At 53.3% G+C, this 22,572-nt stretch overlaps 3 protein-coding genes across 11 annotated transcripts; 1 reads left to right on the forward strand and 2 right to left on the reverse strand.

Moving 5' to 3' along the window:
- Nucleotides 1–232: 232 nt before the first annotated feature.
- Nucleotides 233–14,934, reverse strand: NFKBID (NFKB inhibitor delta). Of its 5 annotated transcripts, none has more exons than XM_015441731.4 (12): nt 14,770–14,934; nt 11,415–11,518; nt 11,169–11,229; nt 10,330–10,547; nt 9,585–9,730; nt 9,398–9,503; nt 9,064–9,210; nt 8,890–8,941; nt 8,649–8,797; nt 2,989–3,105; nt 2,492–2,656; nt 233–1,218 (listed from the first exon to the last, which is right to left on the reverse strand). In XM_015441731.4, the coding sequence occupies exons 1-12, from the start codon at nt 14,867–14,869 to the stop codon at nt 1,165–1,167; spliced, it is 1,419 nt and encodes a 472-aa protein (XP_015297217.3). In that variant the 5' UTR covers nt 14,870–14,934; the 3' UTR covers nt 233–1,164. The 5 variants fall into 5 exon arrangements, with proteins under 5 accessions (XP_015297217.3, XP_005588971.1, XP_073879333.1 ...); XM_005588914.5 differs by lacking the exon at nt 14,770–14,934 and adding an exon at nt 13,131–13,229; XM_074023232.1 differs by lacking the exon at nt 14,770–14,934 and adding an exon at nt 13,131–13,229 and having other exon boundaries at nt 9,585–9,775.
- On the forward strand, nt 12,539–16,841 carry HCST (hematopoietic cell signal transducer). 4 transcript variants are annotated; one of them, XM_065536489.2, is made up of 6 exons: nt 12,539–13,237; nt 14,180–14,303; nt 15,108–15,211; nt 15,927–15,950; nt 16,344–16,475; nt 16,691–16,841. In XM_065536489.2, exons 2-6 carry the CDS (start codon nt 14,296–14,298, stop codon nt 16,729–16,731), a joined length of 309 nt encoding a protein of 102 aa, XP_065392561.1. In that variant the 5' UTR covers nt 12,539–13,237; nt 14,180–14,295; the 3' UTR covers nt 16,732–16,841. The 4 variants fall into 4 exon arrangements, with proteins under 4 accessions (XP_065392561.1, XP_065392566.1, XP_065392567.1 ...); XM_065536494.2 differs by having other exon boundaries at nt 16,694–16,841; XM_065536495.2 differs by lacking the exon at nt 14,180–14,303.
- Nucleotides 16,842–16,972: 131 nt separating this feature from the next.
- Nucleotides 16,973–21,214, reverse strand: TYROBP (transmembrane immune signaling adaptor TYROBP). 2 transcript variants are annotated; one of them, XM_005588918.4, is made up of 5 exons: nt 21,083–21,214; nt 20,642–20,674; nt 20,360–20,494; nt 20,131–20,174; nt 16,973–17,204 (listed from the first exon to the last, which is right to left on the reverse strand). In XM_005588918.4, exons 1-5 carry the CDS (start codon nt 21,141–21,143, stop codon nt 17,139–17,141), a joined length of 339 nt encoding a protein of 112 aa, XP_005588975.2. In that variant the 5' UTR covers nt 21,144–21,214; the 3' UTR covers nt 16,973–17,138. The 2 variants fall into 2 exon arrangements, with proteins under 2 accessions (XP_005588975.2, XP_005588974.2); XM_005588917.4 differs by having other exon boundaries at nt 20,131–20,177.
- Between the last annotated feature and the right edge of the window lie 1,358 nt (nt 21,215–22,572).

The raw sequence follows: 22,572 nt of genomic DNA on the forward strand, positions 1-22,572 counted from the left end.
GCTGACACCTAGGCTGGTCTCAAACTCCTGACCTCAAGTGATCCTCACCCCTTGGCCTCCCAAAGGCCAGTCCTACTTGTGTCACCAGGGTGAGGGTGATGGGATATGGACCTGGCACCCATGGTGGCTGCTACGTCCTCCCTCCTCAGGCACATTCATCCCAATATGACCCCTCGGCGGGCATCACAGCCACTCTCCTGTGCCAGTGCCCCCAGAGATCAGACAACAATGGTTCTAGTCCAAATTGAATTTATTTTTATTTCATTTTCATTTTTTTTTTTGAGACAGAATTTTGCTTTGTCACCCAGGCTGGAGTGCAGTGGTACAATCTTGGCTCACTGCAACCTCCACCTCCTGGGTTCAAGCAATTCTCCTGCCTCAGCCTCCCAGGTAGCTGGGACTACAGGTGCGCGCCACCATGTCCAGCTAATTTTTTTTGTATTTTTAGTGGAGACAGGGTTTCACCATGTTGGCCAGGCTGGTCTCAAACTCCTGACCTCAACTGATCCACCCGCCTCGGCCTCCCAGAGTGTTAGGATTATAGGCATGATCCACCACACCTGACCCAAATTGACTTTAATAAAGAGCTTGAGAGATGCTCAGATTAAGGAGGGAGTGACCAGGAATGCTGGGGTCTGGAACGGGGCCCAGCTGAGTTCTGAATCAGAGAGCAGTGGGACCTAAGGGTCCCTGATCTCAGAGGGTCCCTCCTGTCTCAGGGTGAGGACCCAAAGGATTTGGGTCCTGGCGAGGGCGAGGAGGCCATCGTAGGAGCTTTACTGAGATGGTATTGAGATGCCCCAAGCACCACGTAGGGGGATTACATTTGGGTTTCTGGGAACGAAGAGCTGAGTTACGGGAGAGAACCCAAAGGATCTCAGCGGGGAAAGGACTAAGGGTGCAGGGTGTTTCACAGAAACAAACAAGGGGCCTCGATTTCACAGAAATCATCAAGAGGGCTCCTTGTGGGTAGAAGAGGGGTATCACAGCACCCCAAATATTGGGGCCTGTTCACCCCTCTGCAGCCATTCTGGGGTTTTAATGTAAGACCCCAATGGCAGGATATTCCACATACATTATCATGGTTTTGCAACATTAGCATACGCTGGCTGTCCCGCAGGACGGTGGGGACTGGAAAATCAGTCCAGGGTCTGGGTTTGAGTCCTAAGAGGACAGGCCTGGCGGCGCCACACGGCTCCTCTTCAACAGCTGCCGGAGCTGTAGACAAGGCAAAAGAGGGAGAGAAGTCTGTCAGGTTGGAAGCAGAGGTGGGGAAGGCACGCCATGCAGAGGGAGGGGTTAGAGAAGAGAGGTTAAGTGGGGCCCATTGGATTTGCAGGTCAGAGGTCCAGAGTCAAGACTTTGGAAGAGCCAGGTGCAGTGGCTCACGTCTGTAATCCCAGCACTTTGTGGGGCTAAGGTGGGCAAATCACCTGAGGTCAGGAGTTCAAGACCAGCCCAGCCACCATGGCGAAACCCCGCCTCTACCAAAGACACAAAAATTAGCCGGGCATGGTGGCGCATGTGCCTTTAGTCCCAACTTGGGAGGCTGAGGCAGGAGAATCACATGAACCTGGGAGGCAGAGCTTGCAGTGAGCTAAAATTGCACCACTGCACTCCAGCCTGGGTGACAAAGCAAGACTCTGTCGCCAAAAAAAAAAAAAAAAAAGATTAGGGAAGGAGGCTGGGAGAGTGATAGTTCATGCCTGTGATCCCAACACTTTGGGAGGCCAAGGTGGGAGGATCAATTGAGGCCAGGAGTTTGAGACCAGCCTGGACAACATGTGAGATCCCATCTCAAAAAAAAAAAAAAACAAAATTAGCTGGGTGTGGTGTTGCCTGCCTGTAGTACCAGCAACTAGAGAGGCTGAGGTGGGAGGATCCCTTGGGCCCAGGAACTCGAGGCTGCAGTGAGCTGTCATCATGCCACTGCACTCCAGCCTAGGCAACAGAGCAAGACACTGCCTCAAAATAAATAAATAAATAAAAATAAAAATAAAGATGTGGGAAGAAGGTCAAGGCCTGGGTTCATACACTGAGAAAGGGTCAGGAAGCAGAACTTCAGTGAAGGGAAAGGGGCTACTGGCTGGGGGTTCCCACCTGGGGGTGAGCAATGAGAGGGAATTGAAGGGAACAGGTAAGAGGTCAAAAGTCACATCTGAGGTCAGGAGCCAAGGTTAAGGGGAAGGGGACAGGAGGTCACACTTGGGGATCAAAGGTCACACCTTGAGGTCAAGCAAGATTCATGATTGGGAGTACAGGTCACACTGTGAGGTCAGGGTTGGGGTAGAGATCAGAGAAGTCACCATTCTTGGGTAAGGGATGAAACATTGAGGTCAGAGGCACATTATAGAGTCAGAGTTGCCTGACTGAAGTCACCTTCCGAGATTAGAAGTCATTCTCTGAAAGTGAGCACTGGGTGGGGCAGGGAGGTCATCCCGCGCCCGAGAGCTCAGAGGCCACTCTACAGGCAGGCTCAGTGCTTACTCACCCCCTCAGGGCCCGGCCCGGGCCGCAGCAGGTGAATGGGCTGCTCATTCTCTAGGTTGCGCAGTGTGGGGTCCGCCCCAGCTGCCAACAGGTGCCGCACGATGGCTTCCTGGGCTGGCCCAGGGGGCAGGGCAGCCGCCATGTGGAGGGCTGTGTTCCCGTGGGCCTGGAAAAGTAAGGGGAGGGCTGATGGGGATCTGGGCTCGGCTGGCCCAGGCCTCTAAACTGCACTTCAATTTCTGCCTTGTCCACGTCCTGTACTTGTCCTTTCTCCCAGATCTCCCCCAGCCACAGATCTCCCCCAGCCACAGCCACGCTGCACGCATCCCTGTGTCCATGGCCTACACGTTCCGGGGCAATCTATGTCTGCTTCCTACACATTCCCCTGCAAATCCCACACATCGTCCCCTTCATGTCCACAGCCCCCAGGACCCCTAACATCCCATTGCCCCTCTACTGTAACCCACACAAACTGCACTTCCCAGCCCCAGCTCCCACCTTCATGTTGACAAAGGTCCGCAGGTCTCCCCGGGGCAGCTCCAGCAGCAGCTGAACCAGAGTGGGGTTGGCAGCCTGCACGGCCAAGTGCAGAACTGTCTTGTTGCTCTTGATCTCCTAGGGGGAGGGGAATGGCAGAGGTCAGGGCCAGCCTCACACCCACGCACCTTCCCACTGAATCCAGGAGCCTTTAGACACCCTGATCCTTGGCGGAGTGCAGTGGTTCACACCTGTAATCCTAGCACTTTGAGAGGCTGAAGAAGGAGGACCACTTGAGGCCAGGAACTGGAGACCAGCCTGGACAACACAGCAAGACCTCATCTCTACAAAAAATAGAAAAATTAGCCAGGTGTGCTGGTGCACACCTGTAGCCCCAGCTGCTTGGGAGGCTGAGGCAGGAGGATCATTCGAGCCTAGGAGTTCAAGGCTGCAGTGGGCCATGACCATGCCACTACACTCCAGCATGGGTGACAGAGTGACACTCTATCTCAAAATAAATAAACAAATAAATAAGTAAATAGGATGCTGGCCCTCCTCTGCAAGCCCCACCAAGAGTGCCTTATTCAGTTGTATGTCTTGTGCACTGCACAACACCCGTCTCAGGGTGTACCATTCACACCATACACCTCCCAGAACTGTACATTTCTTATGACAATTTTCACACCAGTGTCTGGGAAAGAGATTCTTTTTCCAGTTCTTCAAAGCAACTGCCTTGGCTACCTGCCCTCCATTCAACACATTAAACTGCATCCCGACCCACACAGACTGTACTTTATCTACAAGCACAGGAGTTGGCAGCATTAATCAGTGGACTAGCTAATATTGCAATACTGCACCACAATATTGAGCTGTTCCCGTCATATTTGGGGGAAAATAAAAGACATTTTCTAAAATGAAACCTTTTTATGTGTCTTTAAGGAGTTTGCAAATGATAATGAATGTTAAACATTTTATGTGCTGATAACAGGGCAAAACCACCTAGTTTGCTCATCCAAAAAATGAAGACAAAACCAAAGCTCTAGATTAAGAGTGATTTGAAAAGATGTAACATCATAATATGTGTGCTTACTTGGATCTTGATTTATTTTTTAATGAAAAAAATTATCATTTTTTAGCCAAAAGCAAATTTGACTACAGCCAGGATATTTGGTATTGCAAGAAAATCTTTAATTTTTTAAAGACAGAGTAATGATACTGAGGTTTAAAAAGTTCTTTTTTTTTTTTTTTTTTGAAGGGCACAGGGGCTCGTGCCTGTAATCCCAGCACTTTGGGAGGCCGAGGCAGGCGGATCACTTGAGGTCAAGAGTTTGAGACCAGCCTGGCCAACATGGTGAAACCGTCTCTACTAAAAATACAAAAATTAGCCAGGCGTGGTGGCACGTGCCTATAATCCCACCTACTTGGGAGGCTGAGGCACAGGAATAGCTTGAACGTGGGAGGCAGAGGTTGCAGTGAGCCAATATCACACCATTGCACTCCAGTCTGGGCAACAGAGCAAGACTCCGTCTCAAAATACAAAAGTTATTTTTTTGTTTGTTTTTTTGAGACGGGGTCTCGCTCTGTTGCCCAGGCTGGAGTGCAGTGGTGTGACCATGACTCACTGCAGCCTCAACTTACTGGGCTCGAGTGATCCTCCCACCTTAGGCTCCCCAAACACTGGGATTACAGGGAAAGAGTTCTTATCTTTTATTATTATTATTACTATTGTTGTTGTTGTTGAGAGACAGGGTCTTGCTCTGTTGCCCAGGCTGGAGTGCAGTGGCAACACCATGGCTCACTGCAGCCTTGATCTCCCCAGGTTCAGGTGATCCTCCCACCTCAGCCTCCTGAGTACCTGGGACCACAGGCACGCGCCATCAAGCCCAGCCAATTTTTGTATTTTTTTGTAGAGATGCGGTCTCCCTATGTTGCCGAGGCTGGTCTCGAACTCCTGAGCTCAAGCAATCCACTCACCTGGGCCTCCCAAAGTGCTTGGATTACAGGCATGAGCCACCGCACCCAGCCATCTTTATTTTTTTTTAAATTTATTTGTTATTATTACTAAAAATACAAAACTTAGAGGGGTGTGATAGCACATGCCTGTAGTCCCAGCTACTCGGGAGGCTGAGGCAGGAGAATCACCTGAACCCGGAAGGTTGCAGTGAGCCGAGACTGCACCACTGCACTCCAGCCTGGGTGACAGCGAGACTCCATCTCAAAAAAAAAAAAAGAAAGAAAAATTTATTTGTCCTGTTTTCAGAGAAATACTCCCTGATTTCTGAGTTCTCCCAGAACCCTACCACACAGTTAATTCTTCCTCTTCATCATCTCTCACTCAACTTAAATGTAATTTCCTCAGAACGACCTTCATCGTGAGCCCCGCATCCAACATAAAGCCAGTCTTTTCATTGTCAAGGAGCTCCTATATTTCCGAGGCAGCTTTCATCCCGATTTGTAATTATGTTCAGTTCTTTGTTTACTTATCATCTCCCCTCTTTTCGATTAAATTGTAATGTCTAAAAGTACAAGAGAGTGGTCTTTTCTTATTAAAACATTATAGGTAGCTGGGCACGGCAGCTCACACCTGTAATCCCAGCACTTGGGAGGCCAAGGCTGGGGGGTCACTTGGGCCCAGGAGTTCAAGACCAGCCTGGGCAACATAGCAAGACCCCATCTCTACAAAAAATAGAAAACAATTAGCCGGGTGAGGTGGCTTATGCCTGTAGTCCCAGCTACTTGGGAGGCTGAGGTGGGAGGAATGCTTGAGGCCGGGAGGTGGAGGCTTCAGTGATTCGTGATAGCACCATGGCACTCTAGCCTGGGTGACAAAGCCAGACCCTGTCTCTAAAAAACAAACAAACAAAAAGCAACTTTATGCCCCATCACAGCACACTGGTAGCCACATCATACGTGTCCAAAATTCTGAGTGAAGAAAGGAATGAATTACCAAAGTATCAATTCCACCTTCTCTGTATTGCCCAAATGATCACTTAGCTCTACTTTGCAACCATTAAGAGCCTAGACTGCCATCATTCATTTCCAAACCCCGCTAATAATGCCTTATCTTGTCTCTACTCAGCCATGCCCGTCCTTCCTACAGTCCATCCCCACCATCTAGCTAACTCTGCTAAACACCGCTATTCTTTAAAGACATACAAATATTTATTGAAAAAAATATGTGTTTGAATTTGCTTAAAAATCACATGAAAGTGAGAGGCCGGGCGTGGTGGCTCATGCCTGTAATCCCAGCACTTTGGGAAGCCAAGGCAGGCGGATCACGAGGTCAGGAGATCGAGACCATCCTGGCTAACACGGTGAAACCCCGTCTCTACTAAAAATGCAAAAAATTAGCTGGGCATGGTGGCGGGTGCCTGTAGTCCCAGCTACTCGGGAGGCTGAGGCAGGAGAATGGTGTGAACCCTGGAGGTAGAGCTTGCAGTGAGCTGAGATCACACCACTGCACTCCAGCCTGGGTGACAGAGTGAGATCCGTCCAAAAAAAAAAAAAATCACATGACAGTGAGAGAGTGGATGGGGGCAAGACTGGCCATGAGTTGCTGGTTACTGATGTTGGACACAAGGAGTTCATTCTACGATTTTCTATATTTTATTGGTGTTCAATATTCTTTAACTAAAAAAACATTTTCTGGCTGGGCGTGGTGGCTCATGCCTGTAATCCTAGCACTTTGGGAGGCCAAGGTGGGCGGATCACCTGAGGTCAGGAGTTCGAGACCAGCCTGGCCAACATAGTGAAACCCCGTCTCCACTAAAAATACAAAAAAACTGCCGGGCATGGTGGTGCATGACTGTAGTCCCAGCTACTCAGGAGGCTGAGGCAGAAGCATCACTTGAACCCGGGAGGCAGAGGTTGCAGTGAGCTGAGATCACACCACTGCACTCCAGCTTGGGTGACAGAGTGAGATTCCATCTCAATAAATAAATACACATTTTTTATGGATGTTTAATTATCTCAGCCAGCCTATGAAGGAGCTACTGTCACAAGAAAGGAATAGAACATATTAAAAGCTAGGTTCTACAGTCAGACTACCTGGGTTCTAATCCCCTCTCTGATACTCACAAGCTGTAAGATTTTTTAGGCTGGGTGCAGTGGCTCACAACTGTAATCCCAGCACTTTCAGAGGCAGAGGTGGAAGGACTGCTTGAGCTCAGGAGTTTGAGACCTGCCTGGTCAACATAGTTAGACCTTACCTCTACAAAAAAGTAGCCAGGGGTGGTGGTGCATGCTTGTGATCACAGTTACTTGGAAGGCTGAGGTGGGAGGATCACTTAAGTGCACAAGGTCAAGGCTGCAATAAGCTGTGATCATGCCACTGCACTCCAGCCTGAGTGACAGAGTGAGACCCTGTCTCAAAAAGATTTTTGAGGCCAGGTGCAGTGGCTCACGCTTGTAATCCCAGCACTTTGGGAGGCCAAGGCAGGAAGATCACCTGAGGTCGGGAGTTCGAGACCAGCCTGGCCAACATGGAGAAACCCTGTCTCTACTAAAAATACAAAATTAGCTGGGCGTGGTGGTGGGAACCTGTAATCCCAGCTACTCGGGAGGCTGACACAGGAGAATCGCTTGAACTCAGGAGGCGGAGGTTGCAGTGAGCCGAGATTGCACTATTGCACTCCAGCCTGGGCGACAAGAGCAAAACTCTGTCTCAAAAAGAAAAAAAAAGATTTTTGATTTCCCGTGCCTCAGTTTCCTTATCAGTAAAATAGAGAAAATAGAAAGAGTACACATGTCAAAGGGTGTTTGTGAGGTTTCAAAAAGCTAATCTGAAACTCAGTGCTTGATGAATGAATAGTAAGTGCTTGATAACATACCCTAAGGTCAGTAATATTATTCCCAGTTAACGACTAGGGGCCGGGCAAGGTGGCTCACGCCTGTAATCCCAGCACTTTGGGAGGCCAAGGTGGGAGGATCATTTGAGGTCAGGAGTTTGAGACTAGCCTGGCCAACACGATGAAAGCCCACCTCCACTAAAATACAAAAAAAAAAAAAAAATTGCCGGGTATGGTGGCATGCGCCTATAGTCCCAGCTATTCAGGAGGCTAAGACAGGAGAATCGCTTGAACCTGGGAGACAGAGATGGCTGTGAGACGAGATTGCATGACTGCACTCCAGCCTGGATGACAGAGTGAGACCCTGTCTCAAAAAAACAAACAAAACAAACAAACAATAACAACAACAACGACAAAAAAAAAAAAAAAAAACCCTGCTGGGCGTGGTGGCTCACACCTGTAATCCCAGTACTTTGGGAGGCCAATGCAGGTGGATCACCTGAGGTCAGGAGTTCGAGACCAGCAGGACCAACATGGAGAAACCCCGTCTCTACTAAAAATACAAAAAATTAGCCAGGCATGGTGGCTCATGCCTGTAATCCCAGCTACTCAGGAGGCTGAGGCAGGAGAATCACTCAAACCCGGGAAACGGAGGTTGCAGTGAGCCGAGATCACATCATTGCACTCCAGCCAGGGCAACAACAGCAAAACTCCATCTCAAAACAAACAAACAAACAAACAAAAAACCCCCAAGGCACAGAGAAGTGAAGTAACATGTTCAAGGGCATGCAGCAAGGAAGAGGCAAAGTCAGCATTTGTCTGGAGCTCCCGGACATCAAAGTGGCCCCATCCCACAAAATCTCCCAGGGACCGACTGCCCACATCCCAGCTCACCTGGCTGGTGTGATTAGCACCCATTTGCAGCAACATGTGGACACAATCCAGTCTGTCTCGGGCCTGCGTGCTCAGCACCCGGGGGCAGAGGTCAGAAGGGCGCATAGCAACGTTAAGGGCCAGGATGGCCGTGTGGAGCGGGGTGAGGCCTGCAGAATGGAGACAGTGAGGGACCTGCATTTGCTGCACCCACCTCGCCCAGTCATACCAACCACACCAGCCCTGCCTACACCCAACTTACCCTCGAAGTCTCTGGCTTCCAGGTCAACCTGGACCCCGGAGTTAAGCACAGCCTGGGAGGAAGAGAAGACAGAGTGCTGGGTAAGGTTATCCCCTGGCCTCCTGACCCTGGAAGCCAAAATCCGGGCAACCAGTCTACCCCCCAGACGAACCCCTGCCTGCCAGTTGGCCGTACCAAGAGAACTCCTGGGAGCCCGTAGGTAGCGGCCACGTGCAAGACCGAACGTCCCTGATGGTCAGTGGCGTTGGGCTCTGCTCCCAGGTTCAACAGATCCTCCACAATCAGGGGCTGGTTGGCAGCAGCCGCCACCAGGAGAGGGGTCTGCAAGTCACAGGAGAGGTCAGGCGGGGCTCCTGGCTCCCTCCTGTCGGAAAACCAGGCTCCCAGCCCCGTCTCCCCTCAGCCCCAGGAGCTAACCCCTGATTCCCCTCTTCTCTAGGATCCAGGGGTCCAGGCCCCAGGCTCCCTCCTCCCCTGAACCCAGGAGAGTTCAGGCCCCAGGCCTCACCTTGCCCTTATGCTCACGAATGTCAAGACGCCGGTACACCTGGAGCACCTCAGCCGCAGCATACGCCGCCCAGCGCAGCCCCCGAGCCGCAAACAGGTGAAGGAGCCTGAGGACAGACGGGGGACAGGCGTGAGAACAGCCCCCAGCAAGCCAAGAGTCTGCAGACAACCCTATCCCCTATACTCACGTGTCCCCCTCCTCATCCTGGGCCAGCAGCTGCTGTGGCCCCAAAGCCAGTATGTGAGCTCGGGCCGCCTCCAGCGATGGTCCAGGGACCACAGCGGGGAACTGTGGGGGTCCCGAAGGGAGTGTAGAAACTCTCCAGGGTCCTGCCTGTGGTAGGGAAGATTCTGCATAGAACCGGGTGTCCGGGGCGTCCTGAAGGGTGCAGGTGGTGGGGAGAGCCAGTCAGCTGAGAACTTTCCCATCCCAAGCCACCACACACACACCTGCCTGCAGAGCCCCTGGGTATCCCATCTATGCCAAGTGACTTTCGACATTTAGGCCTTAGTTTTGCCCATCTGGAAAAGGGGATTTTTTTTTTTTTTTTTCCGGAGACAGAGTCTTGCTTTGTCACCCAGGCTGGAGTGCATCGGTGCAATCTCCACTCACTGCAACCTCTACCTCCTGGGTTCAAGCAATTCCCCTGCCTCAGCCTCCCGAGTAGCTAGGATTACAGGCGTGCGCCACCACACCCAGCTAATTTTTGTATTTTTGGTTTCACCATGTTGGCCAGGCTGGTCTCAAACACCTGACCTCAAGTGATCCGCCTGCCTTAGCCTCCCAAAGTGCTGGGATTACAGGCGTGAGCCACCACACCCGGCCTGGAAAAGTGGATCGTAACTGAGCTCCAGACATCTCAGAATACTGCAGGAGTGCAAATGCAAATTTTTAGGGGCCCTTCAGCATCCTGTACCCACTCTGTATCTCACCTCCATGCCCTGGGGAAATGGGCACGGCTGCCCTGGGTCCGAGGGTGGGTAGAAGTCAGGAGGCAGGAAACTTTCGGCAGCAGAAGCAGGGCAAGAGTAGGGGCTGTCTGTGTAGGCAGCATGCGTGTTGGGGTCCCAGTCTGGAAAGCCCATGGGGAGACCCAGGCTGCTAAGTCCAGAACCCACCGTCTCCGAGTGTGCTGGGAAGGGAGGGTGGCCTGCGTGTAAGAGGAGGGGCAGGGGCAGGTCTGGTTACCAGAGTTGGGGACTTCACATCCAGGGGTAGAGGGCCTGGTGTCTCCCAAGGTACTGAGAATTAGTACTTCTGGGACACCAAGTGCCTGGGATCTGGATTCCTAGGACACTGAGGAATTGAGGGCCTGGACTCCTGGGGCACTAAAAAGGCTGGAGCCTGAGCCCTGGGGTTCTGTAGGACTATGTGCATAGACTACTGGACTCAGAGAACCTAGGAAATCAGACTGCTACTGAGTTCCAGCAAGAATGAGGGCCTACCAGCCTGGGCAACATAGCCAGACCCCGTTTCTACAAAAATTTAAAAAATTAGCCGAGCAAGGTGGCATTGCCTGTGGTCCCAGCTACTTGGGAGGCTGAGGTGGGAGGATCACTCGAGCCCAGAAGGTTGAGGCTGCAGTGAGCCAGGTAGCGCCACTGCACTCCATCCAGTGCCAGGGCAACAGAGTGAGATCCTGTCTCCAAAAAAAAAAAAAAAAAGGGAAGAATGAGGGCCTGACTCCTAGGTGTCCCAAAGTTCTGAGAGCTGGGATGTCTGAGTCCCTTAGGGAAGGGGGATGGGGAGGCTGGGAGCCCAGAGAACTTACCAGTCACAGCCTCATTCACAGATGGGGTCAGGGGCTGCTCTGGGGGAGGGAGAAATTGTCCCTGCAGAGACAAAAGCAAAAAGGAACCCAGGTGACTATCTGGCAGATTCCCCCGTTCTGTCTCGGATCTATAAGACATTTCGGTCAGGACCACCCCTCTCATCAGCCCCGAGTGCCCCCGGCAAGCCGCTGAGTCCCTACGGGACAGCACGGGGCCTCCTGAGAGCTGTGGCTCCCTGGCCTCACCTGCACCCCGCCAGCGTCCGGCTGCTGCTGCTGGCGGCGCCTCTGCTCTTCCAGAAGCTTCTTCACGGTTTGCGTTGGGCAGTGACTGCGCTCACCCCTGCTCACTGTGCGGGAGAGGGCGGGGGGAGAAGTCATCAAGGGTCCTTAAGTCACCTAAATGTGGCGGGGGTGGCGCGGGGGGAGTGGGTTTGAGCACCCTCCTCGCCCTCCCGAGCGGAAAAACTGGCACATAGATGCCGCCTGACTCCTCCAAAGCCATTAGAAGATTTGGGGTGGGGCATCCGCCTCCGCCGTTTCCTTCCTTTTGCTCCGCACTTTCCCTCTGACCCAACTTTCCACCAGCGTCGCGGAAAGTGAGGAAGGGGGAGGAGGGCACCCCTCTGCAGCAACCACCCAACTTCCGTAAAAAAATTCCACCCCCAGATATCCCAGTTTTGAAGTCAGCGGGTTGGTGGGGGTCGGACCCCAGGCATCACTCCCTAGACGCACATCCAGGTTCCCAACATTTTTTTGCCCTAGAACCTGACTCGGAAATCAGGAGTCCCCAGCGCTCCTCCTCGAGAAGTCAAAGGCATCACCCTGGGCCGGGAGCGGTGGCTCACGCCTGTAATCCCAACACTTTGGGAGGCCAAGGCGGTTGGATCACCTGAGGTCAGGAGTTCGAGACCATCCTGACCAACATGGCGAAACCCCGTCTCTACTAAAAATATAAAAACTGGCCGGGCGTGGTGGCGGGCGCCTGTAATTGCAGCTACTTGGGAGGCTGAGGCAGGGGAATCACTTGAACCCAGGAGGCGGAGGTTGAGGTTGCAGTGAGCAGAGATCGCGCCACTGCACTCCAGCCTGGGCGACAGAGAGAGACTCCATTAAAAAAAAAAAAAGTCCCATCCATACAGTCTCGCTTTCAGGCCCCAGGAGTCTGTACCCTCAGTTCGTTCCTCTCGAGGACCTGGGAGCCCCGGTTGCCAAACTCCTTCTCACGACCCAGAAAGACAACCCTCACCCTTGAGCCTGGGTTCCGGCGGAGGAAGGGTTAAGCGGGGATTGCTGGGGGCGGGGGCGGGAGGAGGCGGCTCGGAAACCGCCCGGACGCGGCGCAATGACGCCACGGCGCTCACGCAAGGGAATCTTCCATCCTCCCCTTCCCCCTAGGCCTGTGCCCCAGGTGTCCTGCTCCGAGGCGAGGTGCGCGGCCGAGCGTGGCGCTCGTGGAATCCCCGCGCAAGGGGAATTCCTGCTCAGCCCCGCACGGGTGGCGATCCGGAAATCCCAGGGCGGGGCAGAGGCAGGGTCACCGCCAGCGTAGACCCCTGAGGCCAGGCTCCGGACCCTTCCCCACTGAGACCCGCGCCGATTTTAAGCAACCACGCCCCCCAGCGCTCAGCCCAGTCCCTCCTTCTAGGGTTAGGAGTCTCGGCTGCCAGCAACCCTTAGCACCTCCAAGGACCCAGGGGTCCAACCTCCCAGCCCTTTCACCCTCGGGGCACCGCGATCCTAGGTCCGCAGACCCCTGCACCCCCAGGACCCAGAAGTCCGAGATCCCAGCCGCCCCTCCGTCACGATCCACGATCCCCTCCTCCTCCAAACACCTAGGACCCTCACTCTCGGGACACAGGACTGACGCTCCAGCTCCGTCCCTCAGGGCCTCGGGAGTCTTTCGATCCTCAGTCCCTCACTCTCTTAGCGGGCCGAGCGTGCCCTACCCGCACCCGTTACCTCGGGGATTCCTTGGCGTGGATTGCGGGCCCCCAGGGCCGCGGCCTCGGCGCTGCGCCAGCCTCGCTGTTTCCCCCGCGGAGCCGCCGCCGGGTCCCCGATCTTAGGTCCGGTACCCGCGAGTTTTTAAACTAGGGGTTCTGGCACCGCCCAGTCCTGGGCAGGGCCCGCCCACAAGCCTGGGAGTCCCCGGGTCGCGCTCCGGCGAACGCAGTCCCTGAATGGGCAGGGTGGACTTGGGAGGCGGACTACTAGGTCCCTGGGGAAGGAGGGAGCTGGGGTCCAGATCTTTGGTCTGAAGGAGCCTAGGGTACTGGGCTCCAAGAGGAGGGGGATACTGGGGGGCCTGGATTTCTTTTCTAGTGATTCTCTCGCCTCAGCCTCCCGAGTAGCTGACACTACAGGCGCCGGACACCACGCCTGACTAATTTTTGTATTTTTAGGACAGACGGGGTTTCACCATTTGGCCAGGCTGGTCTCGAACTCCTGACCTCAGGTGACCCACCTGCCTTGACCTCCCAAAGTGCTGGGATTACAGGCTTGAGCCGTGGTGCCTGGTTGGGGCCTGGATTTCTGAGTCTGTCCAAGGGGGTGCTGGAGGCTTTGTCTCCTGGGTCCTGCCCATGGAGGTAGGGGTAGGAGTGGGAATGGAGATAGGGGTGGGGGCAGGGAGAATATTACTGGGTCCAGAGGGAGGGGAGGACTGGGGGTCTAGACTCCCAGAGAAAGGGCCTGTGGGTAAGGGTATAGGGTGTGGCTCAATTTCTTCCTCTCCCCTACATCACCCTTTTCAGAGGTCTGGTTTCATTTACTCATCCATCATTTAAAATAATTCATTGCAGCAGAGGAGGCATTTTGCTGGGTACTGTGAACTAAGTAGACAGGAATTCCCAGCCCTGGAGCTGACATTCCAGTGGGAGGCCACTGTCAGTTTCACTTGGTGACCTTTCACAGCACTGACCACGTTGGCCCTATTTCTCCCCTGCTTGTTTGCTTGCTTGCTTTTCTTTTCTTATTCTTTTTCTTTTTCTTTCTTGTTTTGGAGACAGGGCCTCACTCTGTCACCTAGGCTGGAGTGCAGTGGCAAAGTGGCGAGATCTCAGCTCAGTGCAACCTCCACCTGCTTCAGTCTCCCAAGTAGCTGGGATTACAGGAGCCTGACACCATGCCTGGGTAATTTTTGTATTTTTGTAGAGATGGGGTTTCACCATGTTGGCTTGAACTCCTGACCTCAGGTGATCCTCCTGCCTTGGCCTGCCAAAGTGCTGGGATTACAGGCATGAGCCACCACGGTGGTCTCTCCCCTGCTTTCAAGATGCCAAGCTCTCCGGTGTCCCCTCCCTTACTCCCTCTTTCTCCATTTCCCTGGCAGAGTTCCTCCTCTTCCCCCATTCAGTGTGTGTTGGGATGGAGGCAGAATCCTGTCTGCACTCACTTCCTTGGTGATCTCACCCAGTCTTGTGGCTTTAAGTAGCATCCATAAGCCATCAACCCCCAAATTTACATCTCCAGACCAGCCTTATCCCCTGAACTCCTAAATGCAGTGAGGTCATTCAGCATCTCCACAGGGAGATTATCAGGCATTTCCAACTCCGTGTGCCCAAACCTCGTCACTTTCCCCGCAAACCCACTTCCCCACCTTTCATCTCTGCCAGCAGACACTCCCATCTTCTCAGCTTTTCACTCCAGAAGGCTTGGCTGTCTAGGATCCCTCTCAAACACACCCACATCCATTTCATCAGCAAATTTTGTTGGCCGTACCTCCAAAATATTTCCAGATCTCCCTAGCCTGCACCGCTGGCCACCTGTCATTCCCACTTGGCCAGGCCAGCAGCCTCCCTGGTCTCTCTGACCCTCCCCCTGAGTCAGTTCACCAAAGGCAATAACGGAGACACCCCCTCAACAGACACAGGAAGCAGATGGCCTTGACACCAGCAGGGTGACATCCGCTATTGCTACTTCTCTGCTCCCCCACAGTTCCTCAGGACTTCTCTGGACCACAGTCCTCTACCAGACCCCTGCCAGACCCCAGCCCACCATGATCCATCTGGGTCACATCCTCTTCCTGCTTTTGCTCCCAGGTGAAGCCAGTGGTTACAGGGGATGGTAGGCAGAGTGTTTGTGAAATGGGTGCTTGGGTGACGTCTGTAGGGACGGGTGCTGAAAGTGGGGTTCTTTTCCCTGCACCCCTTCCCTTCTGGGAGATCCATTTGGCTTCAGAGCCTGGGTCCTTGGGGGCGGAAGGAGGTGAGGCAGGGAGTTCTGGAGGGGCTGCCTGTTAGCATCCCCTTCTCGTGGCTGGGTCTCTGCTGCCAATTCCAATTTCTTGTCACTCTCCATGTCTCTGGGAGTCCCCTTCCCATGTGGCCCTGTTCCATCTCTCCAACATGGAGATTACTTCTCAGGACACTACCTTTCCTTCCGTACACCATATTTTTTGGTTTGTTTGTTTTGAGATGGGGTCTTGCTCTGTTGTCCAAGCTGGAGTGCAGTGGCGCAATCATGGCTTACTGCAGTCTTGACTTCCTGGGCTCAGGTGATCCTCCCACCTCAGCCTCCCGAGTAACTGGGATTACAGGTGCGAACCAACACCTTCAGCTAATTTTTGTATTTCTTGCAGAGATGGGGGTCTCACTATGTTGTCTAGGCTGGTCTCGAACTCCTGGGCTCAAGTGATCTTTCTGCCTCCGCCTCCCAAAGTGCTAGGATGACAGGCATAAGCCACCGCGACGGACTGAGCATTCTGTTCTGTGGACCTTCTCTCCATCCTCATCTACCTTCTTTCTCTTTCCACAGTGGCTGCAGCTCAGACGACCCCAGGTGAGAGATCACTCCTTGCTTTTTACCCTGGCACTTCAGGTGTCACTTCCATCCCAGAAGCTTGGCCAGAGGCTCCCAGAACACCCCAGTTGCTCTCCAGGTCACCATCCCACCTCCCGTCCCCAAATCAGACAATCCGTGTCCTTCTCCAAGTCCCAGAATCGGCGACCCCCAGCCTCTGTTCAGGAGTCCCCCGTGTGCCCGCTGCACAGCCCCGAGGGTCCTGGGACACCCAGCCTCTCCGCATCTCTATCTCCTGTTTCATTCCCCAAGCGCAACCCTAGGGAACCTGGGACCCACCCCTCACAGGGGACTTCCTGTCTCCCTGTGACCAAAGCATAGCCCCAGGACGCAGAGCCTGACTGTCTCCCTGTTCCGGCCCCCGCTCTCCAGGCTCCTGTTCCGGATGTGGGTCCCTCTCTCTGCCGCTCCTGGCAGGCCTCGTGGCAGCGGATGCGGTGGCGTCGCTGCTCATCGTGGGGGCGGTGTTCCTGTGCGCACGCCCACGCCGCAGCCCCGCCCAAGGTAAGGGCAGGGATGGGCGGGGCCTGGAGGGTGCACGGTGTCCCTAGGGAGGGGGTCCCAGGGAGGGGGCCCTTGGGGAAGCCCTGGAGGAGGTGCTGGGGAAACCCTGGAGGAGGTGCCCGGGGGAACCCCTGAGGAAACCCCTGAAGCAGGGGGTCCCCAGGGAAGTGGAGATGTGGGTGGTCAGGCTTCATGCTTTCTTTCCCTACCCCCAGAAGATGGCAAAGTCTACATCAACATGCCGGGCAGGGGCTGACCCTCCTGCACCTTGGACCTTTGACTTCCGACCCTCTCATCCTGGATGATGTGTGGTGCCACAGGAACGCCCCCCCCCCTTTTGGATTGTAATAAAACAATTGAAACACCTGTAGTCGTATTCTTCCTCAAAGAACCCCAGCGTTCCCAAAGCCTCCCTCCCATGAACTGTTTCTGGATCCAAGGCCCCCTCGGGACCCCCACATGTCCCCCATCCCATCAGCCTAAGGACTGGCATAATGTTTTTGTGCTTCACGTTTATTTGAGGGCAGTATTGGGGAGAGGTCTGGTCTCTCAGGGACGGTACTCTGTGGTTCTGTATCACGGTAGGAGTTGGAATGAGGTGCGGGGTGGGCTTCAGGAATGGCTGGATCCAGGTATCAGGTTGCTGACTGTCATGATTCGGGCTCATTTGTAATATGGCCTCTGTGTGTTGAGGTCGCTGTAGACATCCGACCTCTGACCCTGGAGCTCCTAAAAGGATGGGGACCATCAGTGGAAGGGACCCACCAAATAAAATCCAGCCTTCAGCCTTCTCCCAGTGGCCTACAAGGCCCCGGCAGCTTCTTCAGCTTTATAGCCATGGAAGAGATCTGGGTTTTATTCAAGCGCGTTCAATGTTCCCCCCTTCTCCTCTGCCTCATCAGTGCGCCCTGGCCTCAGGGCCCCTGCATGTGCTGTTCCCTCCACCTGAAACTCTGTTCCCCTAGATCTCCTCTCCCTTCAAGTCTCAGTTCACGTCACCTCCTCAGAGAGGCATTTCTCAATTTCCCCTCTGTAGTTTCTTCCCCCCACACTCCAGTCACTGTCACAAAAGCCTGTTTACTTCCTTTACTGCGCCTCCCAAAATTATTGTATTAGTTCATTTGCTTCAAGTTTGTCTTAACTATGACATAAACTCTGTCACTGTGTCCCCAGCATCGAGCACTTATAGGTGCTGGACACGTCCACAGAGGGAATGAATACATGAATACAAAGCGTAACGCTTTGCCCTAAAATTTCACTGCCACCAGTAACTGGAAAGGCCCCTCGGTCTTCTGGATATCACAGAGCCAAACCTGAGATTCTTAGACTTCACAAAGAAACTTTATCCACAAGTGAGGTGAATAGGCAAAGCTGGTTGCAGATAATACATCAGAATCCACACAGCGGGGTTCACACTTGGGGTGGGGAGAGGATCTATGTGGCCCTCAGGGGCAAGCCTCACACAGAAACCCTAAAATTATATATAATGACTAGTCTGGGCATGCATTTTCAGGGGAGAGGTCTTAGAGGATCTCATGACCCCCTAAAGGGTTAAAAAGGAACATTGACAGAGAGGAGGATAGATGACTAGATTCTCTTGTATACACCATAGTTTTTAAAAAGAGTTTCAGCCAGGCATGGTGACTCATGCCTATAATCCCAGCACTTTGGGAGACCGAGGTAACAGGATCTCTTGAGCCCAGGAGTTTGAGACCAGCCTGGGCAACATAGTGAGAACCTATCTCTACTTTATTTATTTATTTATTTATTTATTTATTTATTTATTTATTTATTTTTTGAGACAGAGTCTCGCTCTGTTCCCCGGCTGGAGTGCAGTGGCGCGATCTCGGCTCACAGCAAGCTCCGCCTCCCGGGTTCCTGCCATTCTCCTGCCTCAGCCTCCCGAGTAGCTGGGACTACAGGCGCCCGTCACCGCGCCCGGCTAATTTTTTGTATTTTTTGTAGAGACAGGGTTTCACCGTGGTCTCGATCTCCTGACCTTGTGATCCGCCCGCCTCGGCCTCCCAAAGTGCTGGGATTACAGGCGTGAGCCACCGCGCCTGGCCCCTATCTCTACTTTAAAAAATAAATAAATAAATAAGGTTGGGTGCGGTGGCTCATGCCTATAATCCCAGCACTTTGGGAGGCCAAGGTGGGCAGATTACGAGGTCAGGAGATTGAGACCAGCCTGGCCAACATAGTGAAACCCCATCTCTACTAAAAATACAAAAATTAGCTGGGTGTGGTGGCATGTGCCTGTGGTTCCAGCTACTCGAGAGGCTGAGGCAGGAGAATTGATTGAACCTGGGAGGTGGAGGTTGCAGTGAGCTGAGACAACGCCATTGCACTCCAGCCTGGGTTACAGAGTGAGACTCCATCTCAAGAAAAAAAAAAAAAAATTAAAGAAAAGAAAGAACGAAGAGCTTCAAGAATACGCAACCAGCACGTTTGCTTGTGCCTGTAATCCCAAGATTTTTGGAGGCTGAGCTGGGAGGATCACTTGAGACCAGGAGTTTGAGACCAGCCTGGGCAACATAGTGAGACCCCTCTTTTCTTTTCTTTTTTTTTTTTTTCTTTTTGAGACGGAGTCTCACTGTCTCCCAGGCTAGAGTGCAGTGGCATAATCTTGGCTCACTGCAACCTCCAACCCCCGGATTCAAGCGATTCTCTTGCCTCAGCCTCCCAAGAAGCTAGAATTACAAGTGCCTGACACCATGCCTGGCTAATTTTTGTATTTTTAGTAGAGATGGGATTTCACCATCTTGGCCAGGCTGGTCTTGAACTCCTGACCTCATGATCCACCTGCCTCAGCCTCCCAAAGTGCTGGGATTACAGGTGTGCGTCACCATGCCTGGCCAAAAAAACTTTTTTTAAATTATAAAAAACACTTACACTGCTCTCAGATTATATACACAATTCTGTATTTTTTGTGTGGATTTTTCTGAGGATTCTAGATTTTCTTAGTTTCTCAAAGAGATGCAGGGTCCTCAAACCCCAAAAAGAAATTGTAGGACTCCTCCCTTTAGAGTTACCAAGGTAGGGCTGAATGATATTCTCTGCCCTACTGAGAGCATCTCCCAGAAATCAGTCGTCCTAGGGCTGGGTTTCTTCCAGCAAATTCCTGGCCTGACTTCTGGCAAGGTCTGTGCTTGCCCGTACAAAGGTAAAGACACCCTTTTTTTTTTTTTTTTTTTTTTTCCAGACAGAGTTTCCCCCTTGTTGCCCAGGCTGGAGTGCAATTGCGTGATCTTGGCTCACTGCAACCTCCGCCTCCCGGGTCAAAGGATTCTCCTGCCTCAGCCTCCCAAGTATCTGGGATTACAGGCATGCGTTACCAGGCCCAGCTAATTTTGTATTTTTAGTAGAGACAGGGTCTCACTATGTTGGTCTCGAACTCCTGACCTCAAGTGATCCACCCGCCTCAGCCTCCCAAAGTGCTGGGATTACAGGCTTGAGTCACTGTGCCCAGCCCCTCTTCACACATTTTAAGTTGACCATAAGCTTGTCAGTTTTGGACAGATGTCCCATGTGCCCTCAAGGTTTGGGGGTGCTTCAGGGAGAGTGGCTTTGAAGTCCCTCTGATGGCATGAAGGAGTATTGGGCAGGTATCCCCAGACAGGAGTGAAATGTGAGGAGGACAGTCTGGTTTTCTCACCTGATAAGGCGACTCCGTCTCAGTGATACGCTGTTTCCGGGTCGCTGCTGGAGGTGAGGGGTGTTGTGAGGTGCAGACACAGGCAGAGTGGTGAGTTGAGCGTGTTTTGTCATTTCCAAATCAGCACCTCCATTACCATCCCTTTGGGTGTTTGAGATCTGGGAGCTTACCCAGCTGCCCACCCCCATCTAGGCAAGTCCTCAGGATGTCCCCTGCTAGCCCCACTCACCCTCCGCAGCCCCTCGCCCCCGAGGGACCAGCCGGCCCAGGAAGTACACAGCCAGGGCGATGAGCACTGTCAGCACCAAGTCCCCCAGCACGATCCCTGCCAGCACGCCCGGGCTCACCGTAGAGCAACTGCAATCTGCAGCACAGGGGTCGGGGAAGTCAGTGTGCGCTGGGAACTGTGGGGGGGGGTCAGGGGCGGGGAGGTTTGGAAAGGGTGAGGGAGGGACGGAAGCAGGGAGGTCTTTGGGAGGAAGGGAGAGGGGACCGCTGGGTCTAGGCCTACCGCTCTGGGCCTGGGCCTGGACAGGACGGAGACCTAAGGAGGAAAAAGAAGGTAAACTGAGGCACAGAGTTATGATGGGGGTCGAGGAGGCAAGTTTAGAAGCTGGGGAGGGTGGATCCTGACAACAGCCAGGAGGTTAGCAAGGGGGAGAGTGTGTCTGGCGGGACTCAGGGGGCTGGCGTCTGGGCCACTGGACTACGTGTGTTACTTCTGCACAATGTGTCCTGTGGCAACACCCTTAGATGTCTCTTCCCCGCTGCTTGTAGCGGACGACGAAACTTGGGAGCTCCGGCTCTGGGAGAAACCCCCAGGCTTTGGGAGGCTGGGGACCTGCTCCCATCCCAACACCCACTTTTCGTTCTCTCGTTTCACCCCGCTCCCTGCCCTGCCCCAAGCTGAGCCCAGGGACCCGGGAGGCAGGTGCGGAAGCCCCCAACTCACCACCTACAGCCAGCAGGAGAGGCAGGAGCAGGAGCCTGCTGCAGGGTTCAAGGCCCCCCATGAAGCCGGATGCTGCTGGACACCACAGTGTAAGGGCCCGTGGGATGTGGCGCAGCGTCCAAGCAAGTGAAGGAGGAAGTCTGAGGCGGGTGGTGGCAAGAGGGAGGAGGGGACAGGGGAGGAGAGACAGAAACAACACCCAAGAAAGAATCAGGCCCAGACACCCAGGGGCCATGCCACAGCCCCCCAACAACTGGACGTGAAGGGCAAGGGGTACACGAGGTACAAACTTCATTTCCATCCCCATCAGGGGTCAGACATCGTCTTAACAGGAGGGTCAGTGTCATGACCTTCCTCTGGCTGATTGAAACCAGCTCTGCCTCTACCTGGCTGGGGAACCTCGAGCAAGTCACTCCATCTTTTTTTTTTTTTTTTTTTGAGATGCAGTTTTCCTCTCTTTGCCTAGGCTGGAGTGCAATGGCACGGTCTCGGCTCACTGCAAGCTCTGCCTCCCGGGTTCAAGTGATTCTCCTGCCTCAGCCTCCCAAGTAGCTGTGATTATAGGCGTCTGCCACCACGCCCAGCTAATTTATATATATATAAATTTTTTTTTTTTTTTTTAAGTAGAGACAGGGTTTCACCATGTTGCCCAGCTGGTCTCAAACTCCTGACCTCAGGTGATCCACCCACCTCGGCATCCCAAAGTGCTAGGATTGCAAGTGTGAGCCACAGCACCCAGCCCCAACCTTCCTGAGCCTCAGTTTCTTCATCTGTAAAACTGGGAGTAAAACGGGACCTACTTTTTACACTTGTGGGGATTAAATGAATTAAACTTCCTAGAACAGGGTCTGACACTCATTAGTTTTTTTAAAGCATCAGCTATGATGATTATCATTTAATCATCAGAACCTTGTGCTGTTTAAAGGATATTAAAAGAGCCATCAGCATGTGGGCACTAATGACATGGCAGGCACTCTGTCCCAAGCATTAAATCATTCAGTCCCCGCAATGCCCTTCTGGGGCACATGCTGTTATCATCCCCATTGTTCAGAGAGGTAGAGACACTTGCCTAAGGCTGCACAGCAAATCAAGGTGGAAATGGAACCCAAGACCCAAAAGCGGGTTTTTGACTAGGGGAGAGTTGGGGTAGGGGGGAAAGATGAAAGATGGGAAAGGAGAAAACAGCGGCAAAGCTGAGAAAGAAGGTGAGAGGAAGGCAGTGGCACAGACACAGAGGCGTGGCTGGCGGCTTGGGGAGAGGCAGGTGGCTGGCTCTCCTGCTGAATGAGGAAGTGGCTCGGAGCAAGGCCCGAGGGAGGCCACCCCAAGGAGACGGGGACTTCTAGCCCCCAGCTGGAGCCTGGGGCTGGGGCAGGAGGAACCTGAGGTTAGGGTGCTGGGAGATGAGACAGCTGCAGGAAGCCTCCCTCCCCCATCCACACGTCACATCCACCGCTCCTTGGGCCTGGGACCAGGAGAAAAAAGGGGAA

Source organism: Macaca fascicularis, chromosome 19 (genome assembly GCF_037993035.2).
Source record: "Macaca fascicularis isolate 582-1 chromosome 19, T2T-MFA8v1.1".
Lineage (NCBI taxonomy): Eukaryota > Metazoa > Chordata > Mammalia > Primates > Cercopithecidae > Macaca > Macaca fascicularis.